The 24,212-nt window shown below is 39.9% G+C and overlaps 1 protein-coding gene across 1 annotated transcript in view; it reads right to left on the bottom strand.

Moving 5' to 3' along the window:
* The window catches only part of USH1C (USH1 protein network component harmonin), a gene marked incomplete at its 5' end in the record, with an annotated part of 30,929 nt that extends 6,994 nt beyond the window's left edge, over window positions 1-23,935 (bottom strand). The window contains 21 exons of the mRNA XM_083454692.1: window positions 14-67; window positions 883-1,086; window positions 3,211-3,273; window positions 4,063-4,182; window positions 4,612-4,668; window positions 6,224-6,721; window positions 7,877-7,993; window positions 8,494-8,646; window positions 10,580-10,629; window positions 12,029-12,172; window positions 13,482-13,606; window positions 16,355-16,420; window positions 17,698-17,840; window positions 19,182-19,238; window positions 19,552-19,611; window positions 20,138-20,222; window positions 20,840-20,943; window positions 21,333-21,390; window positions 22,794-22,818; window positions 22,908-23,016; window positions 23,927-23,935. Of these exons, the coding sequence (XP_083310818.1) occupies window positions 14-67; window positions 883-1,086; window positions 3,211-3,273; window positions 4,063-4,182; window positions 4,612-4,668; window positions 6,224-6,721; window positions 7,877-7,993; window positions 8,494-8,646; window positions 10,580-10,629; window positions 12,029-12,172; window positions 13,482-13,606; window positions 16,355-16,420; window positions 17,698-17,840; window positions 19,182-19,238; window positions 19,552-19,611; window positions 20,138-20,222; window positions 20,840-20,943; window positions 21,333-21,390; window positions 22,794-22,818; window positions 22,908-23,016; window positions 23,927-23,935 (2,301 nt within the window). The remainder of the gene's footprint in view (window positions 1-13; window positions 68-882; window positions 1,087-3,210; window positions 3,274-4,062; window positions 4,183-4,611; window positions 4,669-6,223; window positions 6,722-7,876; window positions 7,994-8,493; window positions 8,647-10,579; window positions 10,630-12,028; window positions 12,173-13,481; window positions 13,607-16,354; window positions 16,421-17,697; window positions 17,841-19,181; window positions 19,239-19,551; window positions 19,612-20,137; window positions 20,223-20,839; window positions 20,944-21,332; window positions 21,391-22,793; window positions 22,819-22,907; window positions 23,017-23,926) is intronic.
* Between the last annotated feature and the right edge of the window lie 277 nt (window positions 23,936-24,212).

The following is a 24,212-nucleotide window of genomic DNA, read 5'->3' as shown; positions in this document are numbered from 1 at the left end:
TCACAAACATTACCTTCTTTATGCGCAGAAGTCGCACATCTTTCCCCATAATCTGATCAGGTGAAAACTAGCAGAAAATCAAGAAACACGAGTTAGTCATCAAAATTAAAAGGTGCCTGCTTCTTGAGAGAAAAGCAATGACAAACCTAGACAGCATCTTAAAAAGCAGAGACATCACCTTGCTGACAAGGGTCTGTATAGTTAAAGCTATGGTTTTCCCAGTAGTGATGTATGGAAGTGAGAGCTGGACCATAAAGAAGGCTGACTGCCGAAGAATTTATGCTTTTGAATTCTGGTGCTGGAGGAGACTCTTGAGAGTCCCATGGACTGCAAGAAGATCAAACGCATCCATTCTTAAGGAAATCAGCCCTGAGTGCTCACTGGAAGGACAGATCCTGAAGCTGAGGCTCCAATACTTTGGCCACCTCATGAGAAGAGAAGACTCCCTGGAAAAGACCCTGATGGAAGTCTTTGGGAAGGATTGAGGGCACAAGGAGAAGGGGATGACAGAGGACGAGATGGTTGGACAGTGTTCTTGAAGCTACGAACATGAGTTTGACCAGACTGTGGGAGGCAGTGGAAGACAGGAGTGCCTGGCATGCTCTGGTCCATGGGGTCACGAAGAGTCGGACACAACTAAATGACTAAACAACAACAACAACAACTTTTTCAAATGCGAAAGACAAATTACATAATGCGAAGCATGCATCTTAAAACAGAATGTAGGCACTTCTAGATATAATCTGTGCAGAACATGCCCTTTGCAGGTCTCTGTATTAGTTTCTGCCTTAGTTCAGAAAGCTAAAAATTCCACCTGTTGTCAAAAGGCAGCGCAAAGCATAAGAGATAACAAATGGCCTATACTTGTAAACGTCTCCTTACCATTGTGTAGGGATCAAAGTTTTCCACATACTTCTGGAAGCCCTGCAAATAAAACTGGTAATCAAATACATGCATAGCAAACAGTAAATGGGGAGGGGGTGCTCCTAGATGAGCAAAGCCAGAAAAGAAATGAGATGATGACATATTAGACAGTTTGTTAACATTCCTCCTGACAGTCAGAAGACATAGAGAGATTCCAACTGTTTAGGATGTAATAGTCAACTAAAATTGTTCTAGAGAAGTTTCCTTAGACTTAGCTATTGACAAGTTACTTTTGTCTTTGGATAGTGAAGGCTACATGCAGATGATGTATTTTGCTGAACTCCACTAACATAATTAAGGGAGAGTTGCAGGCTCTCGGTAGAGGTTCAGCAATATAAGGAAGGAGTAAAGCTAAGATGGAACTGGCAAGTTGGCTGCTACAAAGCAGAAAAACAAAATAAAGAAGAAAACATTTCTTAAAAGTTTTTATTTAATTGAACATGCATCCACATTCATCTCTTCAGTGCATGCATAACTTTTTAACTGCCTGTCTAAAGCAAATCCAGCTCATTTTACTGCACATCAAGACTGCTCATCTTAAACAACAGGGGTGGTGGTGAGACTGTATGGCTTTTGTTGTCTTCTGGTCTAACCCTGACTAGAATCCATGTGCCCGTTTCACACACATCTAACACTGATCCACAATGGACATGCTTACATGTATTAAAATCAAGCACATATACCAGTGATTAACTCATCCTAGTGGGATGATAAGCATGATAAATAGGATGGTAAACACATTGGGATAGTCCTGTTTTATTAATTTCAGTGTAGTTTTAGGCATGTCAAACTTTCTCATTGTTGATCCTGCTCCCTTTATTAACTCATTTGGGCCAGTTTTTGATTTCTGGTTTCAGGTTTCACAGATTCTAGATTTGTTGTTTGGGGTATAGCTGTGTTCACAAAGCACTTTACTTGCAAATAGTACAACTCTGACATAATATGGTTTATAATAATGAATTCTGTAAAGAAGATAAAAATGAAAGTGATCTGGGCAGTCTTTATATATTAGAAAGAAATATTCTGAACAAATGTCTTAGAACTGCGAGTTGTAATTTGAGTGGAACCACTGATTCATGGTGTGATTTAAAGCAAATCACTTCATCTTCCTTAACCTCAATGTCAGTTTCATAACAAACAGATGTTGTCCCTGAAGAATACTTTCCTGGGAAAATATGTTTTAAGAAAGAGTAAATACAATACCTTTAAACAAACACAGGCTGGATCCAATAAACAAATCATTACCACTCCAGAATAAACACTGTGAAATGCATTTAGTGTTTCTGGGAAAAGTGTCACCAAACTGTTTTCATTGTGTACTACTAACAGGTGCACAACCACTGGGCATTGCTACATTAAAATTTAAATTGCAGATCTAGTACTGTACTTCTGCTTCATGGTGAAAGGAGAGAACATTAGCATACTGGTTCCAAGTAGGAAGGCAACCACTTTATTCTCATATTTTAAAACCACATCATTTGGCCCTGTGAGTTTGTTTGTTTTAATAAACTAAAACAAATAATCATCATGGGTGGGGTGGGGAAAAGCAAGGTCAGGACTGTGGAGTGGGGGAAGAGGTGCTTTAACCCTTTGCCAAATCAGGGCAAATAAAGCTCCCACTGATGTCTTAAAATATCATCAGTATTTTTAGTGCTTGTAATTAGAACTAAACTACACAAGGTGTTTTTCATGTACCTTGGCCTTTAGTGCAAACTTTTTTCTTTCACTAATTACCACTGTAGGGATCCCCAGTCCAGACTGGTACTTTGGTGTAGGGTTTGGGGGCCGTTAAGCTTTATCCTGCAGCTCTAATCCCAACCTGGACTGGGCCTCTCTTCACCTGCAATCTGCATCAGGGCACGGAGCTCCCATTTGTTTAAATTGGAGCTTTTTCTCCCAACGCAAATTGCAGGTGCAGGGGCTCTGATCAGAACTACAGAAGGGGACAAAGGGTTGGATGCCACATCATGGTCTTAACGCATAGTCCTCCCCAGAGTGGTGATTTGTGATAGAAGCAGCTTTCACTTGGGAACAAACTACATGATAAACATTATGTATGACCCCTAGTTTCTTAATATGTTAGCAGGAGTTGGATGCATTCATCAAGACAGTATAAAGCTTGACTAAGATAATAATCTTAATCCATTATTATTTTAGAAAGCTATACTGTGTCCTTATTCCAAATGACAACAGAGGGGGGGGGGAAATAAAGAGAGGGAGAATGCTAGTATCAAAGCACAACTGAAACACCAAAATGCCACACAAACAAAGAAAATGTTATTTTACTTGTTTTTTGTTATTTTTAAATGATGAATTGTAAACCACCATCCTTTTAAACATCTCTTGAGGCTGAAAAAAAGATAGAAACAAATTGCCAAGTGTGCAATTAGTTATCCTACAAATACATCAGCAAGGTTATTTTTGTACACGTACAAACTTCTTCTGCATTGAAGGCACAGTTAACTATATGTTGTATCATGGATCAGTTGCACTTCAAATAGACACTGCCTATCTGGACTATCTGGACTCCCTCTCACAGAAGGAGAGGGAATAAGATGTGGAAATGAGAGGCAATGAAGGGATAGTTAAATAGTTAGGAAAACTTAAGGAGACGACTCAGCTGTGTTAGGTTAAGATACTAGAACTTATTTTAGTATCCTGTAAAAAAAATACAACTACTTCTGGGTATTGCTTTTTACAGATAAATATGTTTACTGTTTTAACTGTGTTCTGGCCTGGCTGGATTATAAAGGTCAGTATCTCTCATCCCACATATCCTGTGTGGATATACTCAGTTAAGTGTACAGGAGAAGAGTCCTATGGTCTCTTAACTCACTAGGGATTGACAGCAGGTAGGTACTGTATTGTGAAGACTATTAATGGAAGGCTAGATTCAGGGCAGTAGCTGAGTGGCTGATCTATTTGACCTCCAGCGGCCAGGGTCTTGTAGGAAACCCTAGGAATGCCATCCATGTTAAGAGCTTAAGATCTGTCACACGTCACAATATATCTGACATGTTCAGTTTGCATTCTGAGTTAGAACACAGAAGGAATGGTGGCCACCAATCGTGAGCAGATCACTTGGCATGCAATACCCAACACACTTGCAGCATGCAAATTATATAGGATTAATCTTACCAGGGCTTCTGATTTGATTGCTGGTCTGACCATGATATTGTGGTCAGGATGCAGCATGACAGGTTTGGAGACTATAGGTACAGCTGGGCGACGCAGGGCAGGAGGGCTTGGAGAAAATTGCTATGGAGGTGCAATTTAAGAATATTACAGAAAACACCTGTGTGTTTCACGCATTCTAAACGTAATTCAGACACTTCATCAACTTCTATCAAGTCCCATGAAACTCATACGAAGGTAACCCACACCACCCACAATACCAACCAATGCACTATAGAGGTGGGGTGGCGATGGGCATGGGTGGGGAACTTTATAGTTTGAACAACAATTTAAGCACCAAGCAATACTAGACTCAGGGCCATTTGGATATTTCATTTAGAATGCTTGCTTTTCCACTGATAGTTAGGACCATAAAACTAAGCATTTCATAAATAAACAATTTGTTTCTTCTGAGATCTGAAAGTCTTATGGTATTATGTTGGAAGGCTATCACATTTTCTTTATTTACTATATATATATATATATATATATATATATATATATATGACACACCAATGGGCCGCCTGATGCAGACGACATTTTGCTGAGGTGACTTGTATTTTGTGCAACCTAAATGACAACAGGTTTCATATGGGGTATGATGACTTATGGTTTTGACATACCACACAACCAATAATCATTTGAAAAACAAATTGGCTTATGACTGAAAGAAGAATAACATGTAGGTGACAAAATATGCACTTCTTTTGAAGTGCGACAACCTTCAGATATTTTGACCTTTCAAAGAGCTGTCTTACTTTAAAACAGGATAAAAAAATTATAATGAGAATTGTTAGATAACTGTCTCATTTTAAATATTTTTAGCCCTTTATGGGTTTCCTCAACCCATTTGTATTAATTAAAACAGCAATACTGTACAGTTACCTGAGATTAAACCCTGCTGAACTCAATGTGGTTCAACTATAGGATTGTGCCATATATTAAAGTGGTCAATGACTAATACATTCCTTCCTTCATTGAAACAAGCATGCAAATATTTGTGAACACATACTAATCCCTACAATATAATTTAAAGCACTCTTATCTTATTTATAAGCACTGAAATCAACTTATGAAACAGAAACAAGCTAAACTATTAAAAACATGAACACTAGCATTTCCACCTGGATGGAGAACTGGTATTAAAATCTTCATGTACGAAAACCAGAAACCAGAGAAAGCCTTTTGAAACAACAAAGCATCGCAAGCAGACAGAAAGAACATGCAGTTTGGGAGGACCAAGGATGGTCTTTAGTAGAAATCTGCAAAGAAGGTGCACCATTAGAGATCTCCATTGTGGTTAACAGATAGTAGAGTGCATAGTGAGCTATCAGTAGCTCAACAGCAAATTTAGTAAAAGGGTAAAGGTAAAGGGACCCCTGACTGTTAAGTCCAGTCGTAGACGACTCTGGGGTTGCGGCGCTCATCTCGCTTTACTGGCCAAGGGAGCCGGTGTTTTGTCTGTAAACAGCTTTCCGGATCATGCGGCCAGCATGACTAAGCCACTTCTGGCGAACCACAGCAGCACACGGAAACGCCGTTGACCTTCCTGCTGGAGCGGTCCCTATTTATCTACTTGCACTTTGACGGGTGGCGCTGTGGTCTTAATCACTGAGCCTAGGGCTTGCCAATCAGAAGGTTGGTGGTTTGAATCTCCGCGACAGGGTGAGCTCCCGTTGCTTGGTCCCAGCTCCTGCCAACCTAGCAAATTTAGTACTTGATCATTAATGTGCTACTCAGAAGCACATTCATGTTTGATTCTCAGCTGTTATGCACATTTGCTCAAGCAGCCCCCCCTTTTTCTTACACAAATATGTAGTAGAAAAACACACGCTCAGTTGACTAATATAAGCTGTACAAATGTCTCCATGAAGCACAATAAGATTTCCAGAAATGTGCAAAAGACCACACTGGGGCGGGGGAGGGAGAGGACAAGCATGATAAGACCATGTTCCAAAATGGGCTTATCTTTTCTTTTGTGGGGGAGTGGGGATGCTGCAGTACAATATCATGCAGAGCAAAACTCACAGTGGAATATGTATATTTTCTGTTGACAAACTCAAACAGAAGCAGGAGGTGGTTGGGTTTGCCAGAGATGCAAAACATATTCCATACTATGTCATACCTTTGGATTGGATAAATAGGTCTGCTCACTGGTCTGAGAACTAATTGGACTAAAGCTCCTTCCCTTGTAGCTTTTCATTTCCCAGTCATTCATTGAGTCTGCTGGCCCATTAGGCTGATAGCTGTGGCTGCCCATCCTTTCTTCCAAGTGAGTGGGCACAGGATGGAGAGTTGGAGCAGGAGAGGATGGGGGAGAAGATGGGGGTGACAGGGGAGGAGGTGCAGCATGCACCCAGGAAGGAGAAGGCAATGTAATCCATGATGCTGCAGGAGAGGGCGGTCCCCTAGGAGCTGGGACACTTGGTGGAGGAGGCGGGTAAGTCCCTGGGAATACAGGAGTTGCATGGGGCAATGGAGGCGGAGGTGCTGGGCGTTTTGGAGGCTTGCCAACATCATCTAAGCTGATATCGTCAAGGTCAGTGGTGTGGAGCTGCAAACCACCAGCAAACCTCCGCACAGATGTAGCAGAAGGAGAAACAGCGGGACGTACACCTGTTGTCTAATATAATAACAAAAAAAAATCTGTTTTAACGTGGCACTTGCTTAAAACTACCTGAATACATCCTCACTAAGAGCAAGCAACGGAGCACAAGGTAAGAACATTTCATTTCCACGCAATGCCAATTGTCCGATTGGTCCACATACCAATATGTCGCAATTCAGGTCAAAGGAAACCAGTATTTGCAACAGCAAATCCTACAGCTGAAGGAGACATTTCAAGAAGGTAAGAGCAATCCGTGGAAGCAAAATTAAAAGAAAAAACTTAGCTTCCCAACAGATATTTCTATTGCAAGCAGCATTATTTAAGACTCCACACTCACACGATTGCATACATGTTTATAAATTAGAAGGGATAGAAGACATTGCAGAAACTTATACTGTTCATTTATTTGTGATAAAATTGTGGGAAAGTATCTCCAGCAGTGCTTTTTTTCTTTAAAAAAAACATGTTTAGGGGTACTGTACTCTCATTTTCCTACTCATATTGAAATATTGCCCCTCAATGAGGCCAAACTTAGATTCACAAAATGTTTAGGGGTATGTGTACCCCTGCGTTCCCCCAGAAAAGAAGCACTGATCTCTAGGTTCTCCATTATGACATTTGACACAAGTTATTTTAATACTGGTTAGTAGATGTATAGGATTGATTTGCAGTCAAAACTAAGGTTTTTAGTGGGGTTTTTTAGTGTATGTAATAAGGTGTCATATAGCAAGTATTAGATTTTAAAGCAGGTATAGGCAAACTCAGCCCTCCCGATGTTTTTGGCCTACAACTCCCATGATCCTTAGCTAACAGGAGCAGTGGTCAGAGATGATGGGAATTGTAGTCCCAAAACATCTGGAGGGCCGAGTTTGCCTATCCCTGTTTTAAAGAACTAAGTATCAGTAGAAATTACTGCTGGGAAGCTAGGCTTTTGTTCTAATTCTGCTTCTCTTGAGTGCCATTACCTTCTTAAAATGTCTTTCCTTAGAGAAAGGGCATCTATTTCGCTGAATGAATTTGAAACTCTCCCCACCATGTAAACTGAATGAGTGAGACTACTAGAGACAATACTGCTAGCTACATCTGTAAAATAGTTCGTAGATCAAAAAAAGAAAACAAAGACAGGCATTTTAGATATCTCAGTGGGTGGGGATCAGAGCATGATTTTACCTCAGGAGAATCATTCTCCACAGAGGAGATTTGTTCTAAACGTGTTTGACAAAGCCTTTCCACCCAGTGCTGAGTTTTTTCTGATTCCGTTAAATCTTCTCGTTCAGTCTCAGATACCTGAGTCATATCACAGTTGCAGAAGAAAGTGTAAAGCTATTGTTACAAATATATAATTCATATTCAATTGCGCAAAGTGAATTTCACTGTTAAAAATGTTGTGCACAGATAAAAACATTATTGTAATTCATCTCCTTTTCCAATCTCTCTAGTCTCTGTGCAAAAGTCATCATGTATTAAAAGTTACAGGCATGCAGTCCTAGAAAGCATAAGCACATGACCAGTTGTGTCTGTTCACTACATCTGGAGGGCAGAGTTTTCCTATGCCTGGCATAGTGCCATTAGCCAATCAAAGAGGACCAAAGCTAAGCTTTTAAATTGTGATAACCACTTTTTGCTGTCTAGCTTGAGTTCTTGAACTACACTGTTGATGTGATTTTTACATTTTTCATATATCTGAAGTTACTTGCATATGTAAATACTCAAATACCACCCATATTTCCTCCCCCCAGCAATAAACAGTAAAACTAAAGGCATCAGAACATGTTAAAAGAACGTACCTCTTGTACAAGCCGGTTGATTTTCAGCTGCTTTTCTCTTTCTAGCTTCTCTTCCTTTTCCTTGAGAAGCTTTAGCTCAAACTCCAGTTGCATTTTGCTCTTTTTCTGCTCACCGAGACTGTCACCTTTGGATTTCTTTCTTTCCTTGCCTTTCTAGGTGGTTTTTATTATATTTACATACATTTAGAAAATATATATATTGCAGGAGCTGAAAATGTACTACTTCAATAATCTGAGATTATATATACAAAAGCAGATGTCCTAGAAAAATGGTCTCTATGAATATACACATGCAACCGTTCACAGTGATTGCTGAGGCTGGGCATGAAGAAACAGCAGCCACATAATGAATTTAATTTTAACTAAACCTCGTTGGAAGGGCGAGATATTGAAAAGTTGGAGGCAAAATGTCAACGCTTTCACAATGTGTGCAGATGCCTTTGATACAGATTAACTGAAGACTATGTCGCTTTTAAAATATTACATAAACTGTGGTCTCTCTACAAATGAAGCAAGTACATGCTTAGATTATGGCCTTTACATAATAGGAGGTTGCATATGAAGTAGCAGTAATTATTCTACTGTGCAAGAAAATATTTCAGTACTTCACACTCAAAACATTGTACAACATATTGCCAAAACAACACAGCAAACAACTGCAAAGGGGGGAAATGCAGAAAACTGTGGAGAACCAAACTGTTTCTTTGGAATTGTACAAGCAAAAACTGCCTTTCAGCTATTGGATTAATGTTAATAATCCAGGGTTTTGTGTTTCCTAAAGAAAAGCCACAAAAATCAGGTATTGTATCTTTAGCAATTGTAAACAAATGATTCAGCTTCAGCCACTTGAAGCTGGTTGACAGTGGATCTGAATCTTACTTCAACATTGGGATAGTGTCTCTGCTGTAGCTGAGGGCAGCCTGCTAGTTTAGGAGGTGCAAGGCAGGTCAGGTCATATCACACACTTATCTGGAAGTCAGGTCTATTGAACTCAATAGGACTTACTTCTGAGTAGGCATGCACAGGACTGCAGTACTAACAACACAGACATCTAAAAATAATTTGCACTGGTGCTCTGGTTATATTAAATATGAATTTTATTTCTGATATGAACTTAAAGGAAAACTGTCGAATCTAGCCAGTTCATTCAAGCAGGCTTTTGAAACAAGCATTGCAGATCACACTGGAATGGGACTGTGTTTGGCTGCTACTGCTGAGTAGCAAGCCAGGGGAAATGAAGCCCATACCCATATTGCCGGGGCAGTGTCAGGTGGCAGCAGAGACAAGGAGAAGCTATGACAGCAACAGACATGGACCAATGGCATCAGTAGGGTCTGCATAGGGCTGGGCTGGGCAGTCAGCATAAGGCTAACTCAGTCAGCTTGCAATGCCTATCAGTAGGGGCATGAGGTACCCCTCAACCTCACCCCTTTTCAACAGTAGCAGGTAAGTAGTACCTGACTGCACCATCTAACTGGCTATCATTGATCATTTATAGTTAAGGATGATGTTCTTAAGATAAATGGGCTGACAAAGACTTTACCGGCTGTCAGAAACGTATTTTGCAAAGTGGAGTTGCTTAAGTTAAAAACATCCATATATCCACAATTGTCTTGATGACTGCTCCATCAAGGCTTTAAATCACTTCCTCCAGAGTCCAACATACATCAGTCCAATTCTGGAATATGCTGCTGAGCTTTCCAAGCATATGCATATAGATTGCAATTCTGTGCATAGTTACTGATGCATGTCCCATGGGAGAAAATAAAACTTACAGACTCGTAATATAGGGTAGGGTAAGATTACATCTTTTACCATGTGTTCTTAAAGGTATTACTCCAGCATACTCCATGTTTAAATAGCAGGGAGTGGAACTGCAGGTTTGGGGAGTGGCACAGATCCTGAACTCATGCAAGGCATCTTTCTTTGCATCTAAGTCACTGTGACGTAAGTGAACTTTCCCTTAATTTCATGCTCATCAATAAATTTACATGAGTGTACAATTTATTGGGGAAAATACAGAATAGATTAGAATGCACTTTCCACAGCAAACCTTCTCAACATACACACTCAACATTCTTTGTACCTTGCGAATTGTGGGAAATTTTCCTTCATACCGATAAAACCACCCAAAAGCTATAAACAGGTAAAGGAGAAATATATGACAGAGAGCAATATATTACAGATATACAGTACGAAAAGGTAGAGGTAGGCAGCTGTTTAAAAGGGGGGGGGGGGAGAGGCACTCCAATGGGATCATACATTGTAGAGAATGCAGTATCTTAGCCACACTTTTATTTTAACTTTGAACTAGCTATTGATAACAAATAATAGTGCTCCATTATTTTCCACCGTTCTACTTATTTATACAATCATTTTGGCTCAAGTGCCTCAATCTAGTGAACACAATGCAAGGGTTCAGAAGTGCACATGACACTACTCCACTTTCAAAATTTCACAGCTCATATCAATACAGAACACAATTGTTTAGAGCTGTGTGAACAAGGAAACACAAACACACAAGAACTTTGTGCCCATTGAGAGTTCTATTAAACATTATTCACACATTAAAATTAATGGCTATAGCTAATTTGGGCCCATTAATTTCAGTTGATGTACTCTGAGTAGAATTTAGTTCAATATAAACCAAAGCTCTGAACTCAAGTATAAATAAAAGCCCACAATGATTTGATGGTTGTTTCACGACATGCAATTTTCTGTAAATAGGAATAATTAAGCTACATTTTTTCAATAAAAATAGTGTGCAATAATCAAATTACTTTATTTAATGCAAAGTATGCAAATTGAAATAGTTATATGCCTACTGAAACAACACAATTCTGTTCATATAGTCACTATATATATTGCAGATTTCCCTAGCAATTAACTGCAATTTATGTAATGAATTTTAGCAGCTAGCCAGTTTTACTTTCATCGGTTCTAGATCAGCTCAACACCAGCTACACTAATTTTTGTTGTATTTAAATATTGTACGCACGCACACACGATCACAGCGGCATCTGTTCCCCTTTCCTTTAGACATCCAGTTAACCAACAGCCAATGATGTTAGTTAAGAATGCAGTTTCCCTTTTATTTTTCTTCTTTGCCCAGAAAAGCTTGTAATATTCAAAAACTATCAGACAAATTTACAGAACCAGAATTAATTTAACAAACTATTTCATTTTTACGAATTCTGTTTTGCTGATTCTATAGGCTTTACATCCTGATGAACATTTAGCAAAAAAGTAACAGGCTAGTTTCTTAGCTTACTCCTGGTTCTCACAGTATGAGTTGAGCCATCCCCAGAACACTGTTCTAGTTTCCAGTGTTAGAAAACAGGACCCATAAAAATCCCTTGCTGGGCGAATCCAGTATTATTTCCTGTATTGCTCAAAGATCATGCACGACATTCCTTACTTGCTCCATATTTATATATACGTGTCTAGCATAGCAAGTTAATATAAGTAGTGTCCCTAAGAAGATAATTGTGGAATAAGGAAGACAAGTGTAGGCCAGTCCATCATTAAGACTGACTGTCAGGAGGAAGAGGAGTGCAGGAAGCATTAAAGTCAAGATAGGAAGCCAAGGTGTTACAGCAAACCTGTTGACTCTCTTTCGACTTCATTCCAGCCATATCACCTGCCGCAGAATGGTCAAGTGCAGTTTCATCTACATCTACTAGAGAAACAGAGGAAGAAAGAAACAGAGGGGGAAAAGAAATGATAATACTTTGGGTGTTCCACACCGCCAATGGATCGGAAAGAATTGACACAAAGGGAGAGTCCCTGAAGAAGTTAGGCATGTTTCCTTCTGATTTAATTTTTGAGGAAGCTGAAGAAGCTTTCAATAGCTAAAGAAGAGAAGGGACTTACTGACAACTCACATCTCTGTATCATCCCATTTCATGTTTTAATTCATCAAGGCAGCGGAGGATTAAATTCAGTGCAAGTCACTTCCTTGTTCTCTCCATCCCTAGCCTTAGAGATACTATGCTAGTATTGGAAACTGTAATCAGTATAATGAAATTGTGAGAGAACAGTGGTCTCTTTACAAGTGCTATTTTGGAACACATATATGTAAATAGAGCTGAATAGAGACAGCTACACTGGTGTAATATAGGAGGAGAGCTGTGGGGGATTCATATAATGGAGCAAGCTGATTGATTCACCGGCTATATATTTGACAATCAGATGAACTCTATGGTTCAAGCAAGAACACTTATTTTTAAACACATATACTATTCAAAAGGGACTGGGCATTATAGTGCTGTTCTGCAAACGAACCCTCTACTTCTGGACTCTGGAGGATTGGGCAGAAAGGATTCTGCAATGCTATTCTAGAATTGAAATGCCACCCATCCATCCATTACAGCCAGAAGTCACAAACAGCAGTGAAAATGATTCTATAATGATTCTGACTGTCCAAACAGTCAGGCAACCGGTACAGTTATACCTTGGAAGTCGAACAGAATCCGTTCCTGAAGTCCGTTCTGTATTTCCGTTCCAGAAATCAAAGCGCGGCTTCTGATTGGTTGCAGGAGCTTCTTGCAGCCAATCAGAAGCTGCGGAAGCCCTAGTAGACGTTCGGCTTCCAAAATAGTTTGCAAACTTGAACAATCACTTCTGGGTTTGCGGTGTTTGGGAGCCAAAACGTCCAAGAACTAAGCTGTTCGAAAACCAAGGTACAACTGTACTGATCTCTTGGAACTAATCCTTGTTTTGATGTGTTGTGTTGTGTGGAACTGAGTTCTACTTTTTCTTCCTCAGTTCATTTTTATCTTCCTTCTTATTAAAAGCTCCCCTGAATCTGTAACACTTAATCAAGTTAATAGAAAGAGGAAAAGAATCAATGACTACACCAGGCACTCATTTCCACAGCCCAAAGGCATTAGCTTCTCACCAAGCAGATGTTTTGTGAGAAATACAGAGTTGTAAGTTGTAGTTAATGATGTTCTAACACTGTCTTGGATGAATATTTTTTTACTTACTTCGATGTTTATGATGAGGAGGCCTATGTACTTCTGCAACTACAGTTTTGGGAGGCTTTGATTGCTCTTTATGACCCCAGTCTTCTTCCCATTGCTTTTTAAATTTCTCCTCTTCTGCCTTTATCCTGAAAAGGAGTATAAAGTATTCAGTTGGATTTCTTTTTTTAAATGGAGGCTGACTGGTCCAGTTCACATGTACGACTAAGCATAGCTGAGCAAGAGTGTGGCACACATGGCAAAAAACATGGCCACTTCCCTTCTTCACTTAGTCCTACTACACTACCTGAAGTGAAACCATAGTTTTATTTATCATTATGTGTGAAACCAGCTTAGTGTTTCGTCTCCTCTAAACAAACCTCCAGTGGTAAGCAAAAAAAACCCACTTTCAGTTCATGGTTTGTTTGAAGCAAGACAAACCATGAGCCTAGGTTTCCATGCAATAGTAGCCCAAACCATGGCTTACTTACAAGCAGTGCACAGTAGGACCACTGGAGGAGTGAAGCAACCATGATTTTTGCTCTGGGTACCAGCATGCTTGCTTGCTCACACTAAGCCATAGTTTGGCTTAGTTTAACATGGGAACACTTGAGTTTGCTTATTTTATCTTTCATCACTTACACTTTAAAAATATCCAGATCTTTCAACTGCATATTAAAATGAAGTGTGAGTCAGCCAAAGTTAAGTACTCCTATTTATTTCAGATGAAGAGATTAGTTTTTCCCCCATTGAAATAAATGGAGCTAAAAAAATTCTAACTTTGGCTAGATCTAGTGTTTCTACTGAACAAAAAATAATCACCCTAGCCTTTTACTTTTGGACCAGCTTCTGGAACCCAGTTACCTCATATTTTTACATTGTATACCAGATATGAGAGACCTGTGGCCCTGTATATGTTGTTGGGCTTTAGTTCCCATCAGTATCTGCCAGCATGGCCAAAGGTAAAGGATGAAATGAAATGTAATTCACAAAACTTCTGGAGGATCACCGATTCCCCATTCCTGCTGTACATTTTAGGCTCTCCTGGACCAACTCCAGTGACATGAGTCCAAGCCCTGGAACCACTTAAAAACAAAGCCCCAACTGCTGCACAAGTGTTAACATGCACACACAAAAACCAGTTTTTCAGATCTCTTAAAATGCAAAAGCAACAGGAGGAGAAGAATCACACGGTGCAAACTAATACACTCTTAACACTACAAAATGGTGTAGGTAAGGCAATAATTACATAACTTTAGCAAACCTGACCATGAGTTACATCATGATTTTGACATGGTTAACATCACAACCTGCTCATAATTTATGGGTAAAATGCACAAGAAAGAGCCATACAGCCTCATGCTCTATGTTTTTGTTTGTTTGTTTGTTTACTTTAGGAACTGGAGTTAAAACAGGATCCAAATATTTCCAATAGTCTGGCTTATACTTAAATATCTCAGCTTAGAATGAGCAATGTGAGTAAACTGCACCAGCACATTTGCTTCCAGTAAAGCTTCCAGTTAATCTTTTGGCACCACCCCTAGTTCCCATGCCCTACTGCAACTTAGTCTCTAAGACCCAAGTCACATGCAGCTGAAACAGCTGCATATTCCTTCCCAGTTTACCGTATCTCTACTATCTTCCACCTCCTCTGTTGTTTTCCTCTGTGCTAAATTTCAGACTGTAAACACCATGTGGCAGGTTAATTACCATGGAGCCCTGCCCTCTATATACACTGATACGTAAACAAGTGAACATTAAAGCTGGCAGTTAAGTTAAACATGGATTAAATCCATGATCCAGTGATCTGAATGGAATTGGCTAGTCAGGTGGTACTAAGCCTCTACACTATCTTCCCAACAGGGAGTCGATGTTGCATACTGGGAGGGGGAGAAGAGAGGCAACAGGAAGACCCCAGCAATCCTGCTGGGGTATCTGCATTGTACCAGCCACCCCACCACCTCCACCTCCCCACTGCTGAACCTCAACATTTGGGACATGATCGTTCCCATGGTACCCTAACTTGCAATGCCAGCATACGGAAATGCATTCTAATAGAGCCCATTATTCAGCTAGTTTTCTTCACAGCTCCCTGAGATTAGTTAGGATTTCATGCAGGATCCTGTTTTCAGGCGAGCTGATGCAGGCATTTGCCACACAGAAGGGCAACAGTGTAGATCAGTTGGAAGGATCTGTAGTCAAGCGGCAGAATATCATGACTGCTGTGCATGCTTCATGGAAAGCAATGTGTAAAGTGAACATGTAGCAAGCGCAATGCGTTTTATCACTATAACAGTATATACCTGTTTCCCTCAGACTGATTTTGAGGTTCCATTGGCAAATGGGATTTATTTTGGATTTCCGCTATTTTATTGGACTTTCATATTTCTTTCGTAATGCCATTGCTAATTACTTTGAGCCTTAGGTGTGGGAAGGCTAGGCTTTCAAACAAACAAACAGTTATGGACATATGGATGCCTCAATAATTTGAGGCTGCAATAAATTTAGAACTGAGAGTCAAGCTGCAAATTCAGAAATAGCACCTGGTACTGGCTTTCTTGTGCTGTACCACGTTGGATTGCAGGCAGAAGGAGCGCATGGCAATACAGCCCTTGCCAGTGTCAAGGGGAGGCATTCTAGGGAAGACCTCTCCCTCACATACTGGTTTTCTGTGTGCAGGGAGCTTTTATACCGGGGAGGACACGTGATTTATCCTTCTGTAGTTTGAAGTGGTGCAGGGTAGGGGGCTTTGACAGGGGAGTGGAATGACAATGCATCTATCCTGCTTCACTCTTTCCCCAAACCATAAAATCCTTTAAAAACGGAATCACAGAGGGAAAATAACCAAATGCAGGTGTGTGCGTGCGGGAGAGAAATGAACTAAGAGATAACTTAACTGTTCGATTTCTTTACGGTATCTTTCCTCCTCCTCTGCAGCTTTTTGTGCAATCTCCATTTTTCGCCTACAAAAAAAGGGGGAACAATTTGGAGTTTTTAACCTAACTACAGTATATGGAAAAATAACTTTGATAAGAAAATGCTTTTGACCAGCTAAACCAGTCACAGGCAAACTCAGCCCTCCAGATGTTTTGGGACTACAATTCCCATCATCCCTGACCACTGGTCCTGTTAGCTAGGGATGATGGAAGTTGTAGTCCCAAAACATCTGGAGGGCTGAGTTTGCCTATGCCTGAACTAGACCTATCTAGCCCATCAGACATAACTGGTGGCCCACCAGCATTTTACTAAGCTTCTTGCTTTGGTTTCCTGCCTGAAACTGCAAGAGCAGGAGAACTAACATGCATAGACCAGACTGTGTGCAGTCCGATGAGTCACAAATTCAGCAGCCTTCTTTGGTACCCTTTGACACTGCTTTTTTAAAGACAAGCTTTCCACCACAAATATTTAATAAGCATGGGAAGCTCCAAGCACGTACTCAAATATGAGATGAGTACATGGGAAATGCGAGATTTCCTGATTTCCCCCTCTGTCATCTCTCAACAATGTTGCCACCCTTTTGTTAGGCTCATACCCTGTCTTGCAAAAGTAGTTTGGGTTGCTTGTAGTATGACCGATCAAGACTGCAGTCTGGGCTTTATTCATCAAAATGTTGAATTTCACATGAAAAATTCATGTGGAAGTTGTCGAAGATACATCGGAAACAAGGTGGGGAGGGAGGAATAAGGAACAAGGGTGGGAGGACACCTCCAGCGCCTCCTATTTGCCAAGAGGGGTAGTGGCTGCTGAGGAGGTGGCAGATCCTTCATCCAAGGTGTACACCGCACCTGTTGTTGCCATCATGGTGGCAGCAGCAGGCGATGCCTTCCTTGGAAACTGGATCTGCTGTCCCTGTGGATCCTGCCACCTGAGACGGCAGCCTCACCTTGCCTCATGGGTTGGCTGGCCCTGTGTATTGCTTTGTAAATCAGGACACATACCGGTAATTGAAGTTGTTGGGTTCCATCCCCCCAAAAGGCTATGTTATGCTTTTTTTGCCTTTAACACCACACTGTTCAACATCAAATGTTCAACATTTCCTATCTACCAGCTGCCAAGAAATCTAATGTACTACCCAGAAACCACAACAATCTCAATTGAGAATGATAGTCACGGCAGTGCCCTGAGGCCTCCAGAAGAAGGCAAAGTTAGTTAAGAAGCTTCCTACACATGATAAGCCTCAGCACTAGCACATTTACGCCACAGTTCATTTAGCAAACCAAATGCATCCCCAATATCTTACAATTTCTCCTTTTCTTGCTGTTCTTTCAGGATCTTATTGGTCTCCAGTGCAAGCCTCTTCTGGCGCATCAGTTCTTGCCGCTCCAACTCACGGCTAGTCTCTTCCCTCTGCTTCTCATCTTCAGTCATAAACAGCTCCTTCCCCTAAATATTATTTCAAATCCCTGTTAATTAAGTTTTGTTAGCAAATTTGTATAGAATTCTCCCTTTTAAGATCTGCCAGGTAATACACATTGACAATACCTTTTCCCCTAGGCAATGAAAATTGTTGCTTTTATCTAGCAGATGTATAAAAAAGAGCTATTGTAGTTATTGATTGGTAATAAATTTTATGAATTAGATTTGTAAATCTTATAAATAAGATCTTGATCTCTCTCTCATCTATCTCTGTCATCTATCATCTATCTATCTAGCCATCAGTAGGAATGTAAAACCTATTTTAAGTGAATAGGTTTATGTTGCAAAATTTTCAATTTTCTGAGTTCTTTTTTTTGGAGGGGGTTTCATTACGAGAAATATGAAATCCAGATTATCAGTGTGAAACTCAGATTTATATATGTCTGATTATAAGTCTATTTTAGATACATGAAATGCCATGCTTTTTCACTTTAGCATTGTGCTTGACACTGTCATTACCTTCAATGTGTATACAGTATTTCAGAAGTGGTAACCTCATTTCTATCTTCTTGTAACTGCATATTTTCACACTGAATGGTGTGTCTACAGCATCAAGAGGTGTTATGCCTAGCTGGTTATACAAGCATTCTGACTGTGTTGTGAGGGGAATGGGAAGGTATTTTAGGAACTAGGTTAGTCACACTGCTATCTTATTTTTCCCCTTTATTCATTTGAAAGAATGGGTCAAAAATTGTAGCTGAAAATCAGTCTAAGCACAGTGTCATGCTTGATGGGAGAGCTATACTACCTTGAAACACAATTAATGTTAGTGAGATTGATTAAGTTACTTGCAGAGCTGTGTACCCTTGTGGGCTGTGGTGCATTCATACATGATCATTGTAACAAACAGGCAATGTCTTATTTGGCTAGCTATAGAAGACAATTTTTCATGGCTGCTTTCCCTGTGGTTCCATGTGCAGGAGTAAATGAGAACTATGAGGTAAATATGTTGCCCCCTGGAAGGATTTCTAACTCTCCCTTGAACCTTCAAGGCTTATTTGAGGTTCTAAAATATTTTCACATGCCACAAAATGAACAAAATAATATGCACAACAAAATACAACCAGTTCAGAGGAACTGATCAGTGAACTGCTGATGTCTCCAAAAGATGACATTCAGATGTTCATAAATTACTTAAACTACTTAAGCCCCAAACAATCAATTTGAATCTAGATTATACTGGAATTGAGTATATGTCTCCCATCCCCAGTTTCTGGCTAGCATATGTACTTTGAGAACCAGTGTGAATACAGTGGTTTTCTAGATTTTCACAGGGTCTTTGCTGATTACGATGACATTCATACTTACGGCTCCTGTTACAACCGTGATAGTCAGGGTTTGACTGCTTTTCAACACCTTCACAGCCTGAAAAAATGGTGGGGGGTGGGGGAGAGGAAAGGATCACATATTTACATGCATGTCTTTGTCCAGCTGCAAAGGTGTACACAGCACAGCTACAGTGGCACCCTCTCCACCTGGTAATGATGCTGACTGAATCTCATTCTAAGAGCAGGACAGTTAAAACAATGCAGATGACTTTGTAGTGACAGCAGTGTCTGGATTCAAACATTTTAAACTATACTCCAATATTTGTTGGCTGAATCCTAAAAATCTGAGAGTTGTGAAACAGATAGATTTAAAAGTTGGTGTAAGATGTCCATTTGGCCTTTTTCATTACCTCTTTGTGATCCACGTTAGAAAAGTCCATTCCATTTACTTCAACAATCTGATCACCAACCTGAAAGCAAGGAAACAACAAAATACTTGAAACTTCAGCAGAGTTCTCACACAGACTTCAGTTCTCAAACCAGTTTCAGAAAAGTGAGACCACTTCAGAAAACTAGTTTGAAGATTAAGGTAAACATTGGGATATTTTTAACCTTTCAATCTTATTGAATTTATTCACTTTGCATTGGTGTCTGGAAGACACCACTGATTTTGTTTCCTTTAACATGGCCATTTCAACATATTGTCACGGACAATAACCAGTGATGTCCCCTCTGTTGATGGGAGGCATCCATCGATAGTACAGGGAAGATGGCAATTCTTGGTTGTTCTCGTTTTGTTGCAGGCCTCTGTTTGACCCAAATTCTGCTCTGGAGGACTGAAGCATACTCTGGAGTAGATTGAAGATGTGAGGACAATAGAGAACTCTCAAAATTTATTCCCTCCCCTTTCTTCCCTCTAACAGATGCCTTCTGTCGGCAGAGGGGACAGCATGGAGCTATCATGGAACCAGATGGTTTCATCAACATTACACTTACCTCTAACCCTACTTCTGCAGACAGAGAATGCGGTTTAACATTACTTATGAAAATGCCTGGTTTTTGTGTGGGACCACTGGAAATGCTGGAATAAACAATGAAAACAAAATGACATTACGAAATGGAAGAATGCAAGTAAACAATCATGGTCAAATAACCAAGTACTGTAAATAACTTGGTTACTTTCAGATTGATGAGAATACATTGGATCAGATGTACAGCAAATGTACCTCATTTAAGCTCTGTTGGTGCCATAGGATCTGCAACAACCCACTAACACTAATATTCTATCACAGTCAACACTGTTGCACAATTAGACATGGCACAACTTTTCTCAGCATACCAAAGAAGTACTGTATAAAAGAAATCGAGTCATACCTTAGTCCATATGAGAAGAGGATAGAATCAATTGATTTTGCGACCTCATTAATTATTGGTAATGAACAATTCTTTGCACAGTAATTCAGTAAAGAGACGACTACCGTTAGTACACATTACCCAAAGACGAAAAGAGTTGCAGCTTTGACCAATAATGGACAAGTGATGTGTGCAGCAGCTTATATCTGGTTCTGAACACTATCATTTGCATAAATATATTTAACTTAAGATCCAGTCACAGTTAAACCCTTCTTAATTTTGGCTAGATCACATCCATTATATTTTCCAGATGAAATGAGTGACGAGAAATAAATGGCAGCTCACCTGCATCCCATGCCCTTTGTACCAATCAAGCTAATGAAAACTTTCTTTTCTTTGTTGTTTTTTCCTCCAGATGATGCAAGACCTGCAACACTGCTTTTACCTTCCTAAAATGCAAAAATTAGGGCAACAGAGTTTCTGACACTGAAGTCCATTAGCTAAAAAGGCATGCTGATTTTTTGCCCACCAGCAAAGTCTAGATAAAGTTTTGCAAAGCATCGGGGGATACTGAAGGAAATACATAAGTTATTGTTGATAGGTTTACACATACTCAGCATTATCATATAATGAACTCAATTCTCCATGTGCCTATATCCAAAAGTGTTTTGGAAATATATAATTCACACAGTCATCCCATTCCAAATGTGCTCAGTGTAAACCAAACAATTTTGTACAGTGCCCAAAACACTATATTATAAAAATAGGTCCAATGCAAAATTTTATTATGAGCACAGAGTTTAAAATTTGCAGCAAAAGTTATTTTCTTAATGCTTACCCCAGGATCTGATACAAATTGGTCTACAAACTGCCACTTGAGAGGCTCATCAGTAGAACTAGAAAATATATAAGTAGTTAGATAGGAACAAAGAAAAGATGCTGAAATAAGTAATGCACTGTGGATGCTTTCATACCACACCTCTTGATGTTGGGTTGCAACCTAAATTCTCCTTGCTGTGGACCAGTCGGGATGTTTAAACAGTTTTCTGTCAGCTGGCTGTTGGTGATTTTAAAAGGCTTTGGAGAGCTAATTTTTTTGGCTGTAAGCCATATGATCCTCAATATACAGAGTCAAATGGTAGCTGTTAATTTACAGGTCAAGTAAGATTGTGTTGGTTGAACTTTGGTCACAAATAATTTTAATAAAAGCACTTTAGGAGCATAATGGCTTTTTAAAAGGAAAAACCTCAGGTAAAGTGAATGGCTCCAATTCAACATAGACTTGTATGTGCTAAATCCCATTGAAATAAAACTGTTGTTCCTCTGTGCAGGACACAGCATGCTACTTCTGGGGTAGTTTGCTCACCTTTGGTCCCCACCCTGCACTCAGCTCTCACCTGTGGCTCCTAGAAGCTGTCAGCATGTGACAGCAGCCACACCCCAGGAAACAGCTTTGACTGACAGATAAACCAGGTGAAGGTAGCCAAAGGGTCTCAAACCCACAGTGAGTTAGGGACTTGCACTGCATGCAAAGACAGGCTTTGGGAGATTGAGCAGATAAGACCAATAGTGGGTCCAACAGTCAAGAAGGTAGTTTTTGTATGTGTTGTAGAGGGAGAAGAAAAGGCTAAGCAGTAAACCCTATACAAGTCCAGAGTGGAGTCCCCAATATGGTTGGATGGCAACTTGTACACCTCCTTCTGACAATTCATGCAGCCAAGCTAGTGCCAAATGTATTGCTCTGCTTTCCTTTGGACCACGTCAGTGAGGCCCAGAGGCCTTGTTACCTTGGCAGCCCAAGACCTCCATATACACTGCCCAGGCTTGTGCCCTAGGGAGGTCACTTAAGTGCTGCTAACACAGCTGTTTGACTCCCCCACTGGAGGTGTACTACATTGTATCCTGAGAAAGATGGAAGGCAACAACATAAAACTGTGTAGTTTTCAGTTTTCAAAATGTGATGCTACTAAGCAGAGGAAATTGACAGAAGCAGTGTACAGTGGTACCTCTAGTTACCAACTTAATTCGTTCCGGAGGTCTGTTCTTAACCTGAAACTGTTCTTAACTAGAGGCGTGCTTTCACTAATGGAGCCTTTTGCTGCTGCTGTGCCACCGGCCCACAATTTCTATTCTCATCCTGGGGCAAAGTTCTCAACTCAAGGTAACTCTTCCAGATTAGCGGAGTTTGTAACCTGAAACGTTTGTAACCTGAGGCGTTTGTAACTCGAGGTACCACTGTAAATTATTAGATATATTCCATATTGTATGTAAAATATGCATTTAGCCAAAAGACAATTACCTTTTCACAGGTATCATGCCAACGTCTGCAATGAAATAAAGTTTACTGTCAGTTGCCACAATAGCACTAAAGTATGGGAATTTTAGCAAAATATCAAAACAATGTTCTACTCACGTCTCACTTTTATAGACACAATTTTCTTTGTGCGAATAAGATTAATCACTTCTTCATGAGTACATGAAGAAATGGAGTATCCATTTATTCGAACAATCTCATCTCCAACCTTAGTTTAAAAAAGAAAGAGAGAGAGAGATGGAAGCTGAGATAACTCAGTTGGGGTCATGGGTTTGAGCCCCATGTTGGACAAAAGATTGCTATACTGCAGAGAGTTGAACTAGATGACCCTTGTGATCACTCTCAACTCTACAGTTCTAAGATTCTGTGAAAATAGTATTTTATATAGTATGTTTCAGAAGGAACAAACAATTTCAAATTGACAATCCATTTGAAATAAGGCTTTTTTGTGTAGAAATGAGACATATCCTGCTGTGAAATTAATGGAACACATCTTTGGGAATGGGCAAATGACAACTTTCAAGTTTTATGCAGTTGCTTGATCACATCTGAGCAGCCTATATATGCTCCCTTGCTGAGAAGTACGTTATTGTTTTGTCCAGCAATCCTTTATTTCTTTCAGCTATTTTATGTGTATCAGCTCAGATCCTACCTCTGAGTGAATGGAACTCTGAGTGAATGGAATAGGATGCTCACTAATTCCCCTTTCCACCTGTGACCTCCAAAAATCTTCTCTACAGGGTTGGAGGACCATCTGAAGCACCATGAGAGGTGACCCTGAGGGTGTAGGGGAAAGGAGGAATTGGTGAAAATAGTCTCCCTTCCACTATCTGCCAGCAGGATCAGATTGAATTTCATTAAGAGAAAAAGTCCTATGAATAGAAGAGCAACTTAGGATCGAAGACATTGAAGGTACAGTTTTGGGATCACACATCAAAGCTGATTCTGAGATGGACAAAGTATCCTTTGTATACTTTGATGGAGTATATTATTTGGTCATTGACTTGCATTTCCTGCTGTTAAGGAACAGTTCAGTATAATCAGAATCTATGCAATTTAATTGCATTGCATTCTGCCATATATAACCTGGTGATGGACCTAAATTAATAGTTACTTACTTTAGACATCCAGCTAAAGTCTAGAGTACATTACTTCATTTAATTCAATGTTCAGGACAATAGATATATACTGCATACCAACAACCTAGCCACTAACATGAGTAAGTGCTTTTAGACCATCTCCACATGGAGGCAGTAAAATTTTGCAGTCTCTTAACAGCAACAACTAAAGACTGAGCATAGCAAATGATGCAAAGACTAAATTACATAGTAAAATTCTAGTGAAGACCACAATGTTGCATGACACCTTCAAATACATAAACTATGTAAGTTCATTAGATGTATG

Source organism: Podarcis tiliguerta (assembly GCF_965153285.1).
Source record: "Podarcis tiliguerta genome assembly, chromosome: 1".
Classification (NCBI taxonomy): Eukaryota; Metazoa; Chordata; class Lepidosauria; order Squamata; family Lacertidae; genus Podarcis; species Podarcis tiliguerta.
Note: the sequence above shows the minus strand (reverse complement) of the source record. Positions and strands in the feature narration are given on the sequence as shown.